At 42.5% G+C, this 15527-nt stretch overlaps 1 protein-coding gene across 2 annotated transcripts in view; it reads left to right on the plus strand.

Moving 5' to 3' along the window:
• LOC121439149 (coiled-coil domain-containing protein 141-like) overlaps positions 1-15527 on the plus strand; it is a 145434-nt gene that overhangs the window by 101824 nt on the left and 28083 nt on the right. For both annotated transcript variants that reach the window (XM_041639650.1, XM_041639651.1), the window contains exons 12-17: positions 2574-2753; positions 6554-6733; positions 7364-7489; positions 9299-9487; positions 10462-10641; positions 12569-12718. In XM_041639650.1, coding sequence (XP_041495584.1) covers positions 2574-2753; positions 6554-6733; positions 7364-7489; positions 9299-9487; positions 10462-10641; positions 12569-12718 — 1005 coding nt within the window. The remainder of the gene's footprint in view (positions 1-2573; positions 2754-6553; positions 6734-7363; positions 7490-9298; positions 9488-10461; positions 10642-12568; positions 12719-15527) is intronic.

A 15527-nucleotide genomic window follows, 5' to 3' on the forward strand; every position in this document is an offset into this window, starting at 1 on the left:
CTTCCGTCACCCTTCCCATTCCTGTTTCAAAGGCCACACTCTCTTATGTCTACTGAGACAGCCTCAGAGATCTCTGCACCCCTTTCTCCCAGTTTGCTCTGGGGTTTCCCTAGTCCAAGTCTTTATCACTGGCCACTGTTTGATGTTGGTTGCATCAAACTGGTGGGGATGTGTCGAGTTCTCTTGGATACAGTAGAAAGCAAGATGAAACTCCTGCCCAGCCTTATCCCAGGACAAACATCTTTCAGGACTCCTTGCTGGCCAGCTGAGCAATCCACTCTCTATCCACACCTATGGCATGCATCTTCCCTGATGCAGCCAAGACTTCCACACTTGGGCTTTTACCCCAGTTCCTTCCATCCGAGACCTTCTCCCTTCCCTCTTACCCTAGGAAGGGGCAGACCAAATGTCATGTGCTGGGAAATTTTTCTGTGCTTACATGGAGCTGTTTTCCCCTTCCTGTCCCTATAACGCAGCGCACTTGTGTATACACAGGCCTATCTTTGATCTAACAGTTTGCTTACTGGTCTTCTCACAGAACTAACTTTGGTCTCCAAGGAAATGAACACTTCTTAGTAAGATATCTTAGAATCCTCCATGGACAGGGTAGCCTTTGATGTAGTTCACTAGGGATAAATAGAAGAAGAAAGATCAGGAAATGATGGTATGTGCTCAGGAGACAGGTATCAATAAGGCAAGAAAAAATATGGAAATCAGGAAAGAACCCCTGACCCTGAGCTAGTGCAGGCTGGCCTAAGTTTATTTCAACTGAGAATCATCTTAAAATCTTCAAAGTATAGTACCTAGTGCCTGAGATTTCATACCATGTTTCAATGGCTTTCTTAACTTATGAGTTCCACCAGTCTTATCTTATTAGTCATTAAATATTATTCAAAAGGCATACAAATTAGTTACAAATGCTTTCTGCTAACTCTATATCACCCCATTACTTATTAATCTATAGTTACACATTTGCTTGTGTATTAACTCTGCTCAGGAGAGTAATTTAAAATAATTGAGTCCTGCTAACATTGGTTAGCAAATGCTAAAATATAGTTCTAGAGAGGCAAAGTAGTATGTCTTAATAAGATTAGCTTGTGAAGGTATTTAAAATTAATGCGCCCACAGAAAAGTTGTCCTTATTCATACCCTTTCAATTTGGTTCACCATGAAATCAAATTGTAAAATCTAATTGTACAGTAAAGTGCTCAGCTGCAAATGGGTGTGTACTTCACCCACCCCCTATCGAGGCACAAAGAGTGAGGAGAGAGTGTAATGGCCAGGGACCAGGGAGGACAGCAGGAGAATAGCGTCCTCTGGGCAGTACTGGGGTTACCTCCACAAAAGCAAGCCAGCCAATGTTCTAGCATGGAAGATGAGGGAGGGCTCATGAGCTCCTACCTCTGAGGAGCTATTGATAGCTGATGGCTACGGGGGTCGGGGAGAGTCGGTTTTCTTTTTGTATTATTCTTACTGTATTGTATTGTATTATATTGCATTGCATTGTATTTCGATGTATGTGTATGGGTGTTTTACTTGTGTGCATCCCCTGTGTATGTCCTGTATTCTTGTTATCTGTGGAGGTCAGAGAAGGCTTAAGATCCACTATGGCTGGAGCTACAGGTAGTTGAGAGCTGTCTCATGAGTGCTGGGAATTGGACTTGAGTCCTGTGGAAGAGCAGCCATTGTTCTTAACCACGGAGCCATCTCTATATCCCTGAGTCAGCTTTCTTTAAGGGCGTAGCTGGTAGATTGACCGTGTTCTGTTGGTTGGTTCCATGCCCATGAGTAGATATGGGTATCACTAATTGGACTCTGGTGAATATATTTATAAAGCAAAGATGAGGAAAAGGACTGGGGAGGGAGTGAGGAGGTGGAGCTGGATTTGGGAAACTTAGAGAAGTAGGTGGTGAATATGATTCAAACACATCATCTTACATTCTCAAATAATTAACAAAAATATTACATTAAAATGAATGAATCATAATACACTGAGTAAAAATTGCCTTCTGCTGAATTCCTTTTTTTCCTGATTTGTATTCCTTCATTTTTTTTACTTGTGCTTTAGCTTTCTTTGTTTGTTTTTCGAGACAGGGTTTCTCTGTGGCTTTGGAGCCTGTCCTGGAACTAGCTCTGTAGACCAGGCTGGTCTCGAACTCACAGAGATCCGCCTGCCTCTGCCTCCCGAGTGCTGGGATTAAAGGCGTGCGCCACCACCGCCCGGCTTTATTTGTGCTTTTTTATTATAAAACTCAGTTTTAAACAGAGCAGCCGCTTGATCTCTGAAATAAATTATTCTAATTGTAAAATATACATAAAAATAATCTGTGGTACAATAAATATTTCTGATTGGCAATAAACTTATCAACTCACTTTGCCACCCAGCGGAAGTCCTGTCTGTGGGTTACGGAACCAGATTTCCATGCTTTTCAGTAACCTGAAAATAGTCACTGTTTATTTAAGGAATGCTAAAAGTGTAGTTTCCACTTAATTTTATACAGACTTCGAATGGAATCTGTGTTCTTTCTACTTAATAAATTTCTTTGCTCTCATCTTCCTCCTCCTTGTTTCAGGTGGAGGAGCAGCTTCAGAGACTAACGGCGTTTTATCTGACCAAAGTCCCTCCGAGCGATGAAGACGCTGCTGAAGTCAAGTGCTGGTCCAGCTCTGCTGAGAGGAGATGGCAGTTGTTTTTAAAGAAGAGTTTTGTGACCCAGGACTTGGGACTTGAGTTCCTTAACTTAGTAAATATGGTGAGAATAACACTAAGTTAGCCAATGCCTTTTGTAGATCTTAATTCCTCAAAGTCAAGATCGTACATTCCAAAGTTCACCTTGTCCATTAATCGGCCCTGCTGGCAGAGGGTGGTCTTTTCAGCTTCCCTCATGCTGGACTCGTTCTGAAGCCCAACATTTATAAGCCTTGGGGTGGCAGAGCCCTCATATCACAGGAAAACCATTCTAGCTCTTCTGATTCAAACGCTGCATATAGAGTCCTCAGAAGTCTGTCCCAAAGTCCTGAGTTACATTGTTGACAGCAAGGTCTTTAAAAATTCCCAGGGACCAAAGAAAATAACTGTGATAAATCTTTGTTCTAGAGAATTTCTTCTCATTTTAACAGATCCTCTTTTTTAAATTATAATTAGCTTACAAAATAGTAGGTTTCCAAAGATTGATTTTATTTGCTTAAAACTGCGTCCAACCTTTTGTTCTCCCTGCTTCCCTGCCCCCCTTCAGCCTCTTCACTCCAGGGTTCCCTCCCTCTGTGTTCACACTGTGATCTATTATCCCCCCCCTTCAGCACCCCCTAAGCCCTAGTTGTCCTGAGTTAAATAAGCAAAATATCTTAGGACCTTTACACAGCCGCTCATCCACCTGAAGTTGCCTACAGAATTCTGACAGCAAAACTACTTCACTTCCCCCTCAGAACCATGTGAATTTCCCCAAAGAAACAGTTCATTTTATTGTTGGGAAAATGCTAGCTGTTAAAAAAAGAATGTTTTTAAAATCTTAAGTAAGTCCATCATCATATCTCTGGTTCTGAGCCTCTGTAGCAATGCAGCAACAAAACCATTCATAGGTAATTTCTCCTGCATACGAAATTCTACCCAACTTTGAAAGCCCTTGCTATGTTTAACATGAGTCTTTTCTACAACTGCATATTTACATACTTATCATTTATGGTGTACTTTAATTTCTCCCTTCAGGCTGATCTGCTTTGCCAAAGTTTTCTACTTACTAATGCCATTCATGAAATGGAACCAGAAGCTAACCTACAACCAACCAGGATGTTTTCTTGTAGTTGAAACGTGAGGGGGCTAACAGTTTAAGCAATGATCTCTCCTTGCTGTACAGTGGTGAGCCACTGCCACCTGTATGGCCTCCTTAATCCTAGCTCCGGTCTGGCCAGGGCTCTCTATACCAGCCCTTGAGCATTTCCATAAAGACGTAGCCTGTGTGTTTCTTGCCTGATTTCCTTCGGCCTTAGCCTACGATTCATCCTGTTAAGCTAATTTGGGTCTGTCTACTCTATTAACTGTTTCTCTTGGGTTTCATTCTGTAGACTTATCACAAGCCATTCCTTGATAGCTGTAATTACTTCTTTAGCAAAAATGTCTGAAAGGAAGATTGACATCCTAATTCCTGAAGTAATCTATCGATTAACAGTTAAAATAAAAAAATGCAGCCATTAATGCTTCCAATATATCTTACCCTAATCATCACTGTACACACACACACACACACACACACACACACACACACAGAGAGAGAGAGAGAGAGAGAGAGAGAGAGAGAGAGAGAGAGAGAGAGAAAGAGTGTTTCATAATGAGAAACTTTCTCATTAAGATACCCGAAGGGCTTACCCCCCATACCCTATAAGACACTTAACCATGGTTTGGCCCAACTCCTCCGAGTCCAGCGATTGAGGCATTCTTCTCGAGTGCTCTGTAAGCAGAATCTAACCACTCTGACTGTCTGTGTGAAACTTATCAGTCTGATCCCGAATGACCCTCATTTGAGAATCAGGCCATTTCCCTTTCTCTGCTGTTCCAAACCTTCTTTCTGTAGATGTTTAAGGATGACTGACATTTGCCATTTTCTTGAGAGCTGTGATCTGAATCTGGGACAGAACTCACTTCGCAGATTTGGGTTTTAACCCTCTCATCTTTTTTTCTTGGTTTTAACTTTTGTTGTTTGAAGAACATTCGTGATCAGCCTATAGAGAACCAAAACATTCATTAAATAGTTATAAATTAGATACCACCCTTCTTAAACACCAGAAAAATATTGTCAAACAATTTATCCATGTTCCTACATATTTGCTTCTCTTAGTATAACTCCCTTCATCTCTAGCTTACGTGATTTTAATTTAAATTACAAGGGAATCAAGTCATTTGCAAACTGTGTATTTTTGTGTGGTCATTTAATTGCTGAATCTTAGAAATCCTTTCAATTCTGGAAATGCCAGGTGGTCTAAAATGAGATAGAGTTGTTGACGTTTTCCTTCACCTTCAAGCTGTCTTGGGCCACATTAATCTAGGGTGTTTAGCTTGTGCCAGAGTTACCTCTGTCACCTGCATCTAGAGGTGTTTCTGCTGTATGGTTTTTCCTCTTGCCTCTTGATCTGCAACCCTGTCTTTTATCCAAGTTGTTGAATACTTAGCAAGTGTTAGGTGTCACTCCTATATAAATAATCAGATAGTGTTATCTTCTTGTGGGAAGGGTTGCAGCAAGAAATGCATCCAAACTCATATCTTGAATCTAGGTCCAAATGAACAGGCTGCTATGAAATCCTGATTCATAATTGTTCCTGGAGATAGCTCATATCTTCCCACAGCTTCTTGGTAGTCTTGTGCCTTCAGTTCATCATTGTTAGCATTTCAGAAGTCGTGTGATAAGTTCTTTATTAATAAAATATTAAGTCTACATAATAATTAACTTCACTGATGTATTGACATTTTGGTAGGTGAAATTGCTGACAAGGATGCTTTTCCTCTCCCTATCTGCACAGCAGCAGTTTTGTTAGTGCACATTGATGTGTGGTGAGGGGCTTGGTTACAGTAGAAAGATGGAAGCTGGCTCTTTCTATCGAGTTGGGTGTGTTTCTGTGACTGGTATTTAGAAACTTGAAATTGATGGGTTTTTTTTTCAATATAAAGTTCATCTGAATCAGATTAATTGACTTTAGCCAGAATTCTGGCAAATGAACTTGCCAGCTTATTAGTTTGCAGTGGGGAAAACTGAGAATTCCGTCGAGTGTTAGCCTTCTTGCTCCCAAGGCATCCAAAAACAAAACAAAACAAAACAGCAAGAGATCAGAGAACAGTACAGGACTGAATATACATTTAAAGCAAATGGGTAATTTAATGCCTTCTTTAGACTACATAACCACACAATTTTCCATGTGGTATACTGAAGTAAAGGGAGGATAGGTTTACTAAAGAGACTAAGGGCAAATGGTTGGTCTCCTGGAGTGGACAAAACACCAACTCCACTGAATACAGAATCACTTCTTGTATCCTGCTCGCTAACCCTCAACACGTCTTAGAGTAGCCTGCCTTTTCTAGACCTTACTCAGACCACTGTATGCTGATGACTGTAGTTGTCTTCTATAAAACACAATTCCCAGCTAATATTGCATTGAATAATATTCTATACTTTAATAGCTTCTTAATAATATATCAAAGCTATTCCAACCTTATTTATACCATATATGAACATGTAGTGTAGTTTTTCCCACTGTACTTGTCTAATGTCTTTAATAATTTATTATATTTTATAAATCACAGTGGCAGAGTTTATCCTTTTATTATTAGATGCCCTCCTAGACCACTAAAATACTAATGAGGTCTTTAAAGATCTTGCTGTTGATGTGCAAGCAGAGAATATAGGTCTAACCACAACTGTGCCTCTGCGCACGAGACCAGGCTTATCAGTCTAAACTGTATCCTGCCCTGGTGTGATAAAGTACTTGCCACCTAAAATAGCTGAATGCGAAAGGAAAATGTGTCTCTTAGGAAAGAAAGCCATTACATGGATTATTAATTCAACAGGCAAAAGAGAATGAGATATTCAATGCTAAAGATGAAATGCGTGTCATGAAGAACACTGTGGAAAAGCAAACAACCGGGAGGGAGGAGCTCAGCCGTCTTCGAATGGCATGGTACCTCAAAGCCAGCGGAGGCAAGCCTGTGGGGCAGCAGTGGGAGACCTTCAAAGAGAAACTGAAGAAGGTAAGAGGGCGGGCTGGGCACTGGCAGGGTAGACTGGTCGCCTGGCATACATAAAGCTCTGGGTGTGAACCTTAGCACCAAAACCAAGAGACCAAAAGGAATGTCGAAGGCTGCCTTTCAAAGAGTAAATTCTGATATGTGCAAAGTTGTAGAATCTCAAAGCCATCCAGCATCAGAAGACACAAATTGTGTGGTTCTGCTCATTTGCAAGCATGGAGTCAAATTCATAGAGATAAAGGTCAGAATGGACGCTCCCCGGGGGTGCAAGAGGGGAAGAGGGAATGGGTGGGGTGTTGCTTAACAGGATCTGTACAGGTGGATGATGGTGCTGGCAGCTGCACAGTAATGTGTATGTCTTGATGACACTTCATTGCACATTTAGCAATGGTAACAACTGTGCAGTTTGTTATATGTTACCATGGTGAGCAATGGTAAAAATTGTGCATGTTACCATGGTGTGAAAAAGAACAACAAAAATAACACAGGAAATGAAGAGCCTCGTGTAACCTCACTGGTGAGGTCAGGGTTTGCAGGGGGTCAAAAAGCGTCATGGCACACCATGTCACCACCGAAGTGACCACATTGCTGAATTGTCAGAAACACGTTCATAATTGTCGATGTCTGTTTCAGACTACTCACAACGTAAAACTTCTCCACGAAGTTCTTATGCCCGTCTCTGCCCTTGACCTTGGAGGGAGCCTCCAGACGATGTCAGATCTGCGAAGAAGGTGGAATGCTATGAAGCCCCAGCTTCAGGTGAAGATGCGAATGCGTGGGTTTGGGTGAATGGAAAATCGTTCCCAACTCCCCAGATCCAATAAGCTTCCTTCTTCTTCTAAAAAAGTACCCTTTTTGATCTAAAAACCCCTGTAACAACGTATTTTCTTACTATTCCCCTATAAATTTTTGTATTTGATGATACCCAAACATACTGAATTCTGAATATATTTTCATTTTACCTACATTAATTTAATTTATATTTCTAACTAATTGATTAGTATATTCACCTTACAGTTCCTGACTTAGGGAGTGTTTTAAATTACAACATCTCAGAACAAGATCGGCAACCTCTAACCTAGAAGCTCTGTTGTCGTTGGCCCCCACATCGCTGGGCTGTCGCTGCTGCCACACACCAGCATCCCAGCTCCTACCGCACTCCCTTCCTGTCTCCATAGCCTCCACCCTGTGTTCCTGCCACTCCCGGACACAACCACCAAGGCTGGTTGACTGTCGGAGCGCCCTCCGTGGACTCGGTCGTTTACTTATCCATTTATTTATTTGGTTTTTGTTTTTGTTTTGTTTTTGTTTTTTTGAGACAAGAGTCTTAAGTGGCCCAGGCTGACATCAAACTTGCTATATAGCCAAGAGTGACCTTGAACTCTTGACCCTTTTTTCTCCATCTTTCTTGTCCTGACTCACAAACATACACTATTGGATTTGGGGGTTTTGCTGAAAAACTAAGATGCATCTAATTATTACCACTTAATATGTATTTGCTTTAAGGAATTCCAGAGTTAGAGGTTTTGACATTCCTGTGGGAAACATCTAACTGTAGGTTCTGTTAAGACAAGACATATATGAAATACAATCACTACACTCTGCATATATATATATATATATATATATATATATATATATCATCACTATCGACAACAAACGCTCCTATTCCAACTTCCAATAAGTATCAACTAGCCCAGTTTGCTATATCCTGTGTGTTACACGTACTTATCTTTTGGTGTGTATTTGCATGTATGCATGACTTCTTATTTAGGATCCATGGCTAAGGTTACTTAGCTTTGTCGTCTGTCATCATGATGTGTGTCATCTGTTTGGGGTCCGTATACTTGATTTGAACTTGGCCATCTGATGCAAGTCAGTCTTGTGAAAATCATCTCCTACGGCATTTCCTTTACTTTTTCTTTTGATACGAGAATCCGCTCCCGGGATAGCAGTAGAATTCTCCTTAAGCAATTTGCCCTTTGCCAGCTCTCCTTGAGGGCGGGGATTCCTAAATGGGATGTCCGAGCCGTGGGGACTGAAAGGGAAGGCAGTTTATCCCTTCTCCGTGCGGTGGCTATTTGTGGAGTATGGCATGCGCACTTTGAAGGCGCGTATCTTGTGTGCTGGTTAGCTGGTGGCTCATTCTGATCATTCTTTCATTACAGAGCACACGTAATTCCCCTGGTGTATTTTTATACTCATCTTCTCAGCGTCCTTACCATACTGAACAATCCTACACTATACTAAATATCAGAAGAAGTATATTTACTTAGCTGAAGCCCCGTACATTTGGTATATTGTAGACACGCATGGCTTTCCATTTTACCATGTATCTTCGAAACGCGTGCCTTTCCCCTGCCGTGATGTTTACAAAGTTCTGAGAAGATAAGAATGGAACAATGCGTCTCGACATCTCCACCATTAAGCACAGACTCTGGGTTTTGAGGAGGTTCCTAAGCATTTGTTAACAAATGAGAGAATGGTTCCTTATTTAGATAATCAGATTCTCCACTGTGCAATAAAAACTCAAAGCTGCACTTCTGGCTTCTCTCTGATCCCTTTCAGCAACTGTATGACGAGGTTCAGCATATCATGAAAGAATGGGAAGTGTTAAGTAGTCAGGGAGCCCCTCTGAAGGAGAAGTCTGACCAACTGAGGGACTTAATCCACCTCCACGAGAGGCAGAGAGCGCGAATCCAGGATTACGAGGAAATCCTATACAAGACAATCCAGTTCCACCAAGTCAAGGAGGAAGTAAGTCTTACTGTGGTTGTCCGAAGACTGCAGGATTTTACAAGATTAAATTCAGATGTTATTATTATGCACTAAATGAAAACCAAATTGCTTGTCTTAGTGTAAGAGGTTTATCCACCCTGGCGGCTAATTTATCTCCCCCTGGACCTCCATCCTGCTCCGTGCTCCAGCCAGGCTGTGCTCTTCTCCTTCCTGTGAGCATGGCACATGTTTTCCTACATCCAAGTCTCAGCTTTAGACCTGCATTTCCTAGCGGATGCTTCTCTGCTCTTTGTTAGAATAAACCTCATGCCTCCTTCCAGGAACGGCCCCCCACCCCGTCTCCCTCACAGTGATTCTTTCTTCTAAAATCCCACAGCAATCGCTAGTCCTTATGTCTAGCAGTTCTCCATCAGGACTGCTATTTTTTTTTTTTTTGAAACTAGATTTTTATCTTCCCAAACAAACGTTGTTAGCTCTTGGGAAGCGAGGTGATCAAAACCAAGTTCTTTCTTTCTTTTTTTATTTTATTTTTTCCATCTCAAGAGCCTGTCAGCATGGAGCACTGAATAAATACTGTTTACTGGTTATTTCACGGCTGCTCAAAACCATCTCTAATGCCAGCTCAGAGATGCCATCACCCTCCTCTGGCCTCTGAGTAGCTATGCATTTGATACACAGACATGGGCAAGCTATACTCATACACATTAATAGGGAAGTCTTTTTTAAAATAGTTTTTTTGAGTTACCTTAAATCACAGACCAAGATCTTATTAAAGTTAGGAATTATGGTCCTGAAACATATTTCCCCCTTTTGTAAAACTTAGGATGTTAACCGATTAAAGTAATCCTAATGGGTTCATAGGATGGCAGCGTGTGTCTGTTTCCGTAGGACTAATGGTTCGGGATGGGCTGGGGAGCATGTCAACACAGAAAAGCCCTGCAGAAAGCAGTCTTTGGAAAAAGTGGGCTAAGTGCTAATGTTCTGTATTCCAGCTGATGCATTTCATCAAATCGAAAGAACTGGAGCTTCTTGCGCAGCCCACGGAACTGGAAAGTTCTAAGGAGGTCCAGATGCAACTGGACCGTGCTCAGGAAAGGCAGGCCTATGTAGAGCATCTCGGTCGGCTGGCCCTTTCCCTGGGAGTGGACATCATTTCATCCGTTCAACAGCCGGTAAGCATCCCGGTGCATCCCTGCCGCCTCCCTCTCTCGGCCACATGGGCTATAGGATGAAAGAAGCAGGCAGATTGTTTAGTACATGTTAAATCTGAATTGAGGCTTTCCTCGCACGTGCTAACCAAGTGCAGCATTATTATGCCATCCCCTAGTCCCGGTATGTTAAATTTAAAAAGACATGCAATCATTGGAGTGCTGTGATCTCCAAGTTTCCACCACTGTTAACAAACTAATAAAATCCAAGGAGAAAATCTGAGCGTAAAACCGTATTTGATACATATTATTCTCATGTGAATTTAAAATGGAGCCATGATCTCAGATGGACGTTAGGGTTCTGCATCTAAGGCAACTAAGAACCTAAACTTCTCGCTTTCATTTGAAGTAAACTATACTGTAAAAGCTGACGTTCAATGCCCTTGTTGGAAATTTCTCCACATGTTCAGAAACTGCATGGGCGTGTGAGTCTACCTTAGAAACTATGGTTTGAGAAATTTCAAACTAGATCAAGTATTTCTGAGAGAAATTAACCACAACTGAGAAACATACAAAGTATGATATACACATTAGATTTCAAAGATGTCTGATCAAAAAGATCTTAACGCTTTTATATTAGATATATGTTGTAAAGGACAGTATTTGGACACACATGGTTAACTGTGTTATGAGGGTTAATTTTATTTATTTCTTATTTATTTTTCAATGAGACTATTGGTTTTGCTCCTTTTTTATTTTATTTTATTTTTTGAGACAGGGTTATTTTGTGTGACTTTGTGTCCTAAAACTCACTCTATGGACTAGGCTGGCCTCACAGAGATCTGCTTGCCTCTGCCTTCCAAGTGCTGGGATTAAAGGCGTGCTACCACCCGGCTTCAATGAGACTGCTGGAAGTTCAGTTATGGTTCATACCACATCTCTGCTATACAATGGTGCTTCAGGATACAGAGTCTGAAGACCATTGGGTTCCAGAGTCTTGCCAGACCAGCAGCCCCATTGTATAGAGGAAGAAGCTGAAGCCCAGAGATACCGGGTAGTCGTCCATACAAGTCCATAGTAGAGGGGCCCAGGCCCTCTGCTTCTGACCCGGGTTCGGGCACCGGGTGTTGCATACGCTGTAGACCACTGGCCGGATTTCCACAGGGGAGTCTAAAAGAATAGAAGGTGTTTCCTGATCCAAAGTCCATGACTAGTGCACTGGACTCTGGTGCTTTAAAAATTCTCCAATTCGTGCTTTGAGGGTAGAAAGGATATGTTTTCTTCATTATTAATAAGAACCACAGATCCAGTTTCATTTTAAAGTTCATTTAAGATACCTGCCAGGCTACATGTTACGTAGCGAGCCTAGCATCTACCCCTTAAGTAAGTAAAAGAATATGAGAATTTGTTGCTTTTAATAGAGTCAGCTTTTGCCAGCGTCAGGGTTTTCTAAGGGGTTTGATTACATTTGTGAGTTTATTTTTTAAAGTAAAAAGAAAGGAGGATCTCACTTTGCACAAATAACGTAAATTGCTCTCTAGCCCTCTCTGGCCTTGGTGCCAGCATCCCCTCAGTGCTAGACAGAGACTAGAGCTTAACGAACCTGGGGTGAAACTCGAGTTGACGAGAAAATTACAGCGCCGAGGCAGAATGTTCCTCGTGCATATTTTATGCTTTTTCAAAGTAAAAATTAGACCTTATCATGAATGGCGTCTCTGAGGAGTTGGGGATGATGATGAGATTCAAGAACGGAAATGTCTATTCCATAAAGTTGAATTTCTGGCTTCTTTCTAAAAAAAAAATAAGATTCAAATACGTTTAGGGTAAAATAAATCAGGACCCTATATGTCTTTCAAAGCAATCTGTGAGCATCATGATACAGGCAAATGCTATGTGGTCATGTGGCTGTTTCACAGCTTCCCCTTGTTATTTCCACACCCTTCATTTCCAGAACTGCTCTAATATCTCTGCAAAGAACCTGCAGCAACAGCTGGAGGCCCTTGAATTGGATAGCAGGGAGTGGAGTGCCAGCGCCAAAGAGTACGAAAGGGTCCTGTCCTGCAGTTTGGAGTTCTGCACCACCCGAGAGGAGATCAATGAGGTGGGCTTTGCAAAAGGACACACTGGGCCCAAAGCGTGTGTCTCGGTGTCTATGAATATGCATTCATGCTTGCACACAGATGCACACACATACACAGAATCAGAACACTTCTTACCCATGCCCTTTTAGTCTCAGAGGAGCCTTGGAGTACCCGAAGTTTAAATCAACTTCAAACTCCCAAATATGTTGAAGTCAAAATGATGCCAATGTATAGAAAAACCTCAGATACTAGATTGCGGGTTTGGGGTAATTTTTTTCCTTGGGGTGTGTGTGTGTGTGTGTGTGTGTGTGTGTTTCATCCTACTTGACTGGACACATCTTTCAGGGCACACAAGACAGGGTGGCAGAGCCTTGTGTGTCAGCTTGCTCCAGCCGGCTGACATTCTATTTAAGTAGCATTGACTCAGGGTGAAGGAGATGGTAAGGACGGGGAGCAGGCTCTTTGCTTCAGAGACCACAGGATATTTTTCCAAAGTCAAGTGCCTCGCTTCATGTTGGTGTGAACAGGTGGCTTTTTTGGCAAAAGAACTAGAGAAAGAGAAAAGAGAGAAGGGGCCTTCCATCGCCTTACATCCCCAGGGACGCAATTTCTCCTTCCCGCCATCAACTGTTCTCAGCTGTGACATGTATTAAGCACCCCCTCCTTCACTTCCAGACCCTACCCCCAGTTAAACTTTTCTTTCATGCTATGTGTGCTGATTGTCTAGTGCTGAGCATAACGGTCTTCCACCCATGGGCTTTCTTTAGGGAAAACACATCAAGGTCATGACTGTTCCACGTCTGTCTCCCTTGGGAGTGAAACCTTTGAGTCCACTAGGAAAATGGCTGAGGGAAAAAGTGGCTAACTAAATTGGTTGAACTTTTACTTTGTGCCGAGCTGCGCAATCTGGGTCCACTAGGTTCTGAGACTCATTAACTCGCAGGTTAAAGGATGGGTAATTAAGCTTTAATGGTGGCCTGTGCTGAAGCACCTGCCCTTCCTGCAGATCACAGACAGGGGTGAGAGGGAGCATAAGAAAGAAGGCAAGAGGAGATCAGGAGGGACTGCTGGGATCCGGTCCAATGGGAGGAGTCAGGGAGAAGCAGCTGGCTCGGCTGTCACATCAGCAATGCTGTCCCGCAATGTACGCTCTCTCTTCTTGGTCTGGTTCACATTCTGGTGGATCCACCCTGCAGTCTACCCTCTGCACAGGGGACAGCATCTCCCAGTTCCCTGTGCCATGGTCTGCACCTCCCTTAGGTCTCTTTACTCTTGTTCAAGAGTCAATCAGAACTTCTTGTTCTCCCAGGGTTATAAAAGATCCGTGGCCATTTTTAAAAATGATCTTTCTCTAAAATTTCTGTCTCCTTTTCCTCTCCCCCACCTCCTTCATCTTTCTTCTCATCATTTTTTCTTTCTTGCTTTGCCCAAACATCCCTTCCTGCAGAGATGGAGCAACCTGCACCTACAGAGAACACCAATGGCACAGACTAATGTGTTCCCAGTCCCACTTAACTGGGTTTCAATGGCCCCCATGAGCTGTGGCATTTATGAGGCTGGGTTCCCCTGCCCAAGCCTTTCCAACAGTTCTATTTATGGGGACAACCTCATGATGAACTTGCACTTGGAGCCAGCCCAGTTGACAGATGACCCTACCAGCCATAGTAGGGACACTCCGTGATTGTCTGTACCACCTCGGGAATGAGCAAGCAGATACACACGGGTTTGGTTTGGAAGTCAGGTATCACTTGACCACAGTCTTACTTACTAAGAGACGTGTCATTCTTCCTTGCTTCTGCGTGTAATCTAATTAATCTTTAGGCTATACTTTGATATTTGAAAGACCTTTGAAAAACTTGGGTCTTTTTTACTTTTCTTTTTCCTGTTTGTTTGCTTGTTTTGGTAGCGACGTGACAGGCATGTTGAAGTGTAGCATCCATGTGCTGGATTTTACAAATACCAAATTACTGGGAGCCCCTTAGTAAAATAAAATGTAGACATACCTTACTCTACTCTGAACTGCGACTAGGAGAGAGGACCCAGTTGATGGTTCCATGGTGGCAACATTTGGCATCTAGATCTGTTTGTCTAGACACGGGTATCTAGAGAACTATACAAAATGAAGTGAAGCCAGGCAAGGTACCACAGGCCTCTTTTCCCAGCACTGGGGAGGTAACAGGGAGAGCAGGAGTTCAAGGCCAGTCTAGGTTACAGAGCAAGTTCAAGGTCAGCGTGGGCTACATAAGACCCCATCCCAAAACAAGCAACTAGAACTGACAAGCAGGGTGTTAAGGTTTTTTTTTTTTCTGTTATAAACTAGTGAGTAACATTTTTGCCAGGCAGCTAGATCGTGCTTAACATTTAATTTTTAAAGCTGATCGCAAAACATAGTTTTAGTCTAGGACACTGAGTTGCAATAGACTCGGAGAACATCTGGCTTTAACATCTTCATTTCTCATATGAGAAAAGGAAGGTGTGTGTGAGAGAGAGAGACAGACTCAACTGTGCCCTAGAAGACTACAGAACGTCTGTCTAGAGTCTTTGGGGGTCAACTTTGAGCCAAGACTCATCTGAAGCCGAGAGTGCTTGGTGTGTGCTTTTCCAGAGTGAGCCGTTCAGTCAGTGTGTGTAGTCTCGTTCGACCATTTCTGGTCCCATCTTCCATACATCCATTACGAGATGTGGGAAAGATCTGCCACACTTGATTTGCTTCTCTTGACTTTGCTGGAACTAGCTTAGCGCTCTTCACTTGGGTCCTTACGGGAGGACTTTGTGCTTTAAGGCCTTGGAATGGCAGCTGCTCTGAAAGCGATTTAAAAATAGGATGTG

This window comes from Microtus oregoni, unplaced genomic scaffold (genome assembly GCF_018167655.1).
Source record: "Microtus oregoni isolate MIOR12 unplaced genomic scaffold, Mior012 000060F_007, whole genome shotgun sequence".
In the NCBI taxonomy this organism is placed as follows: Eukaryota; Metazoa; Chordata; class Mammalia; order Rodentia; family Cricetidae; genus Microtus; species Microtus oregoni.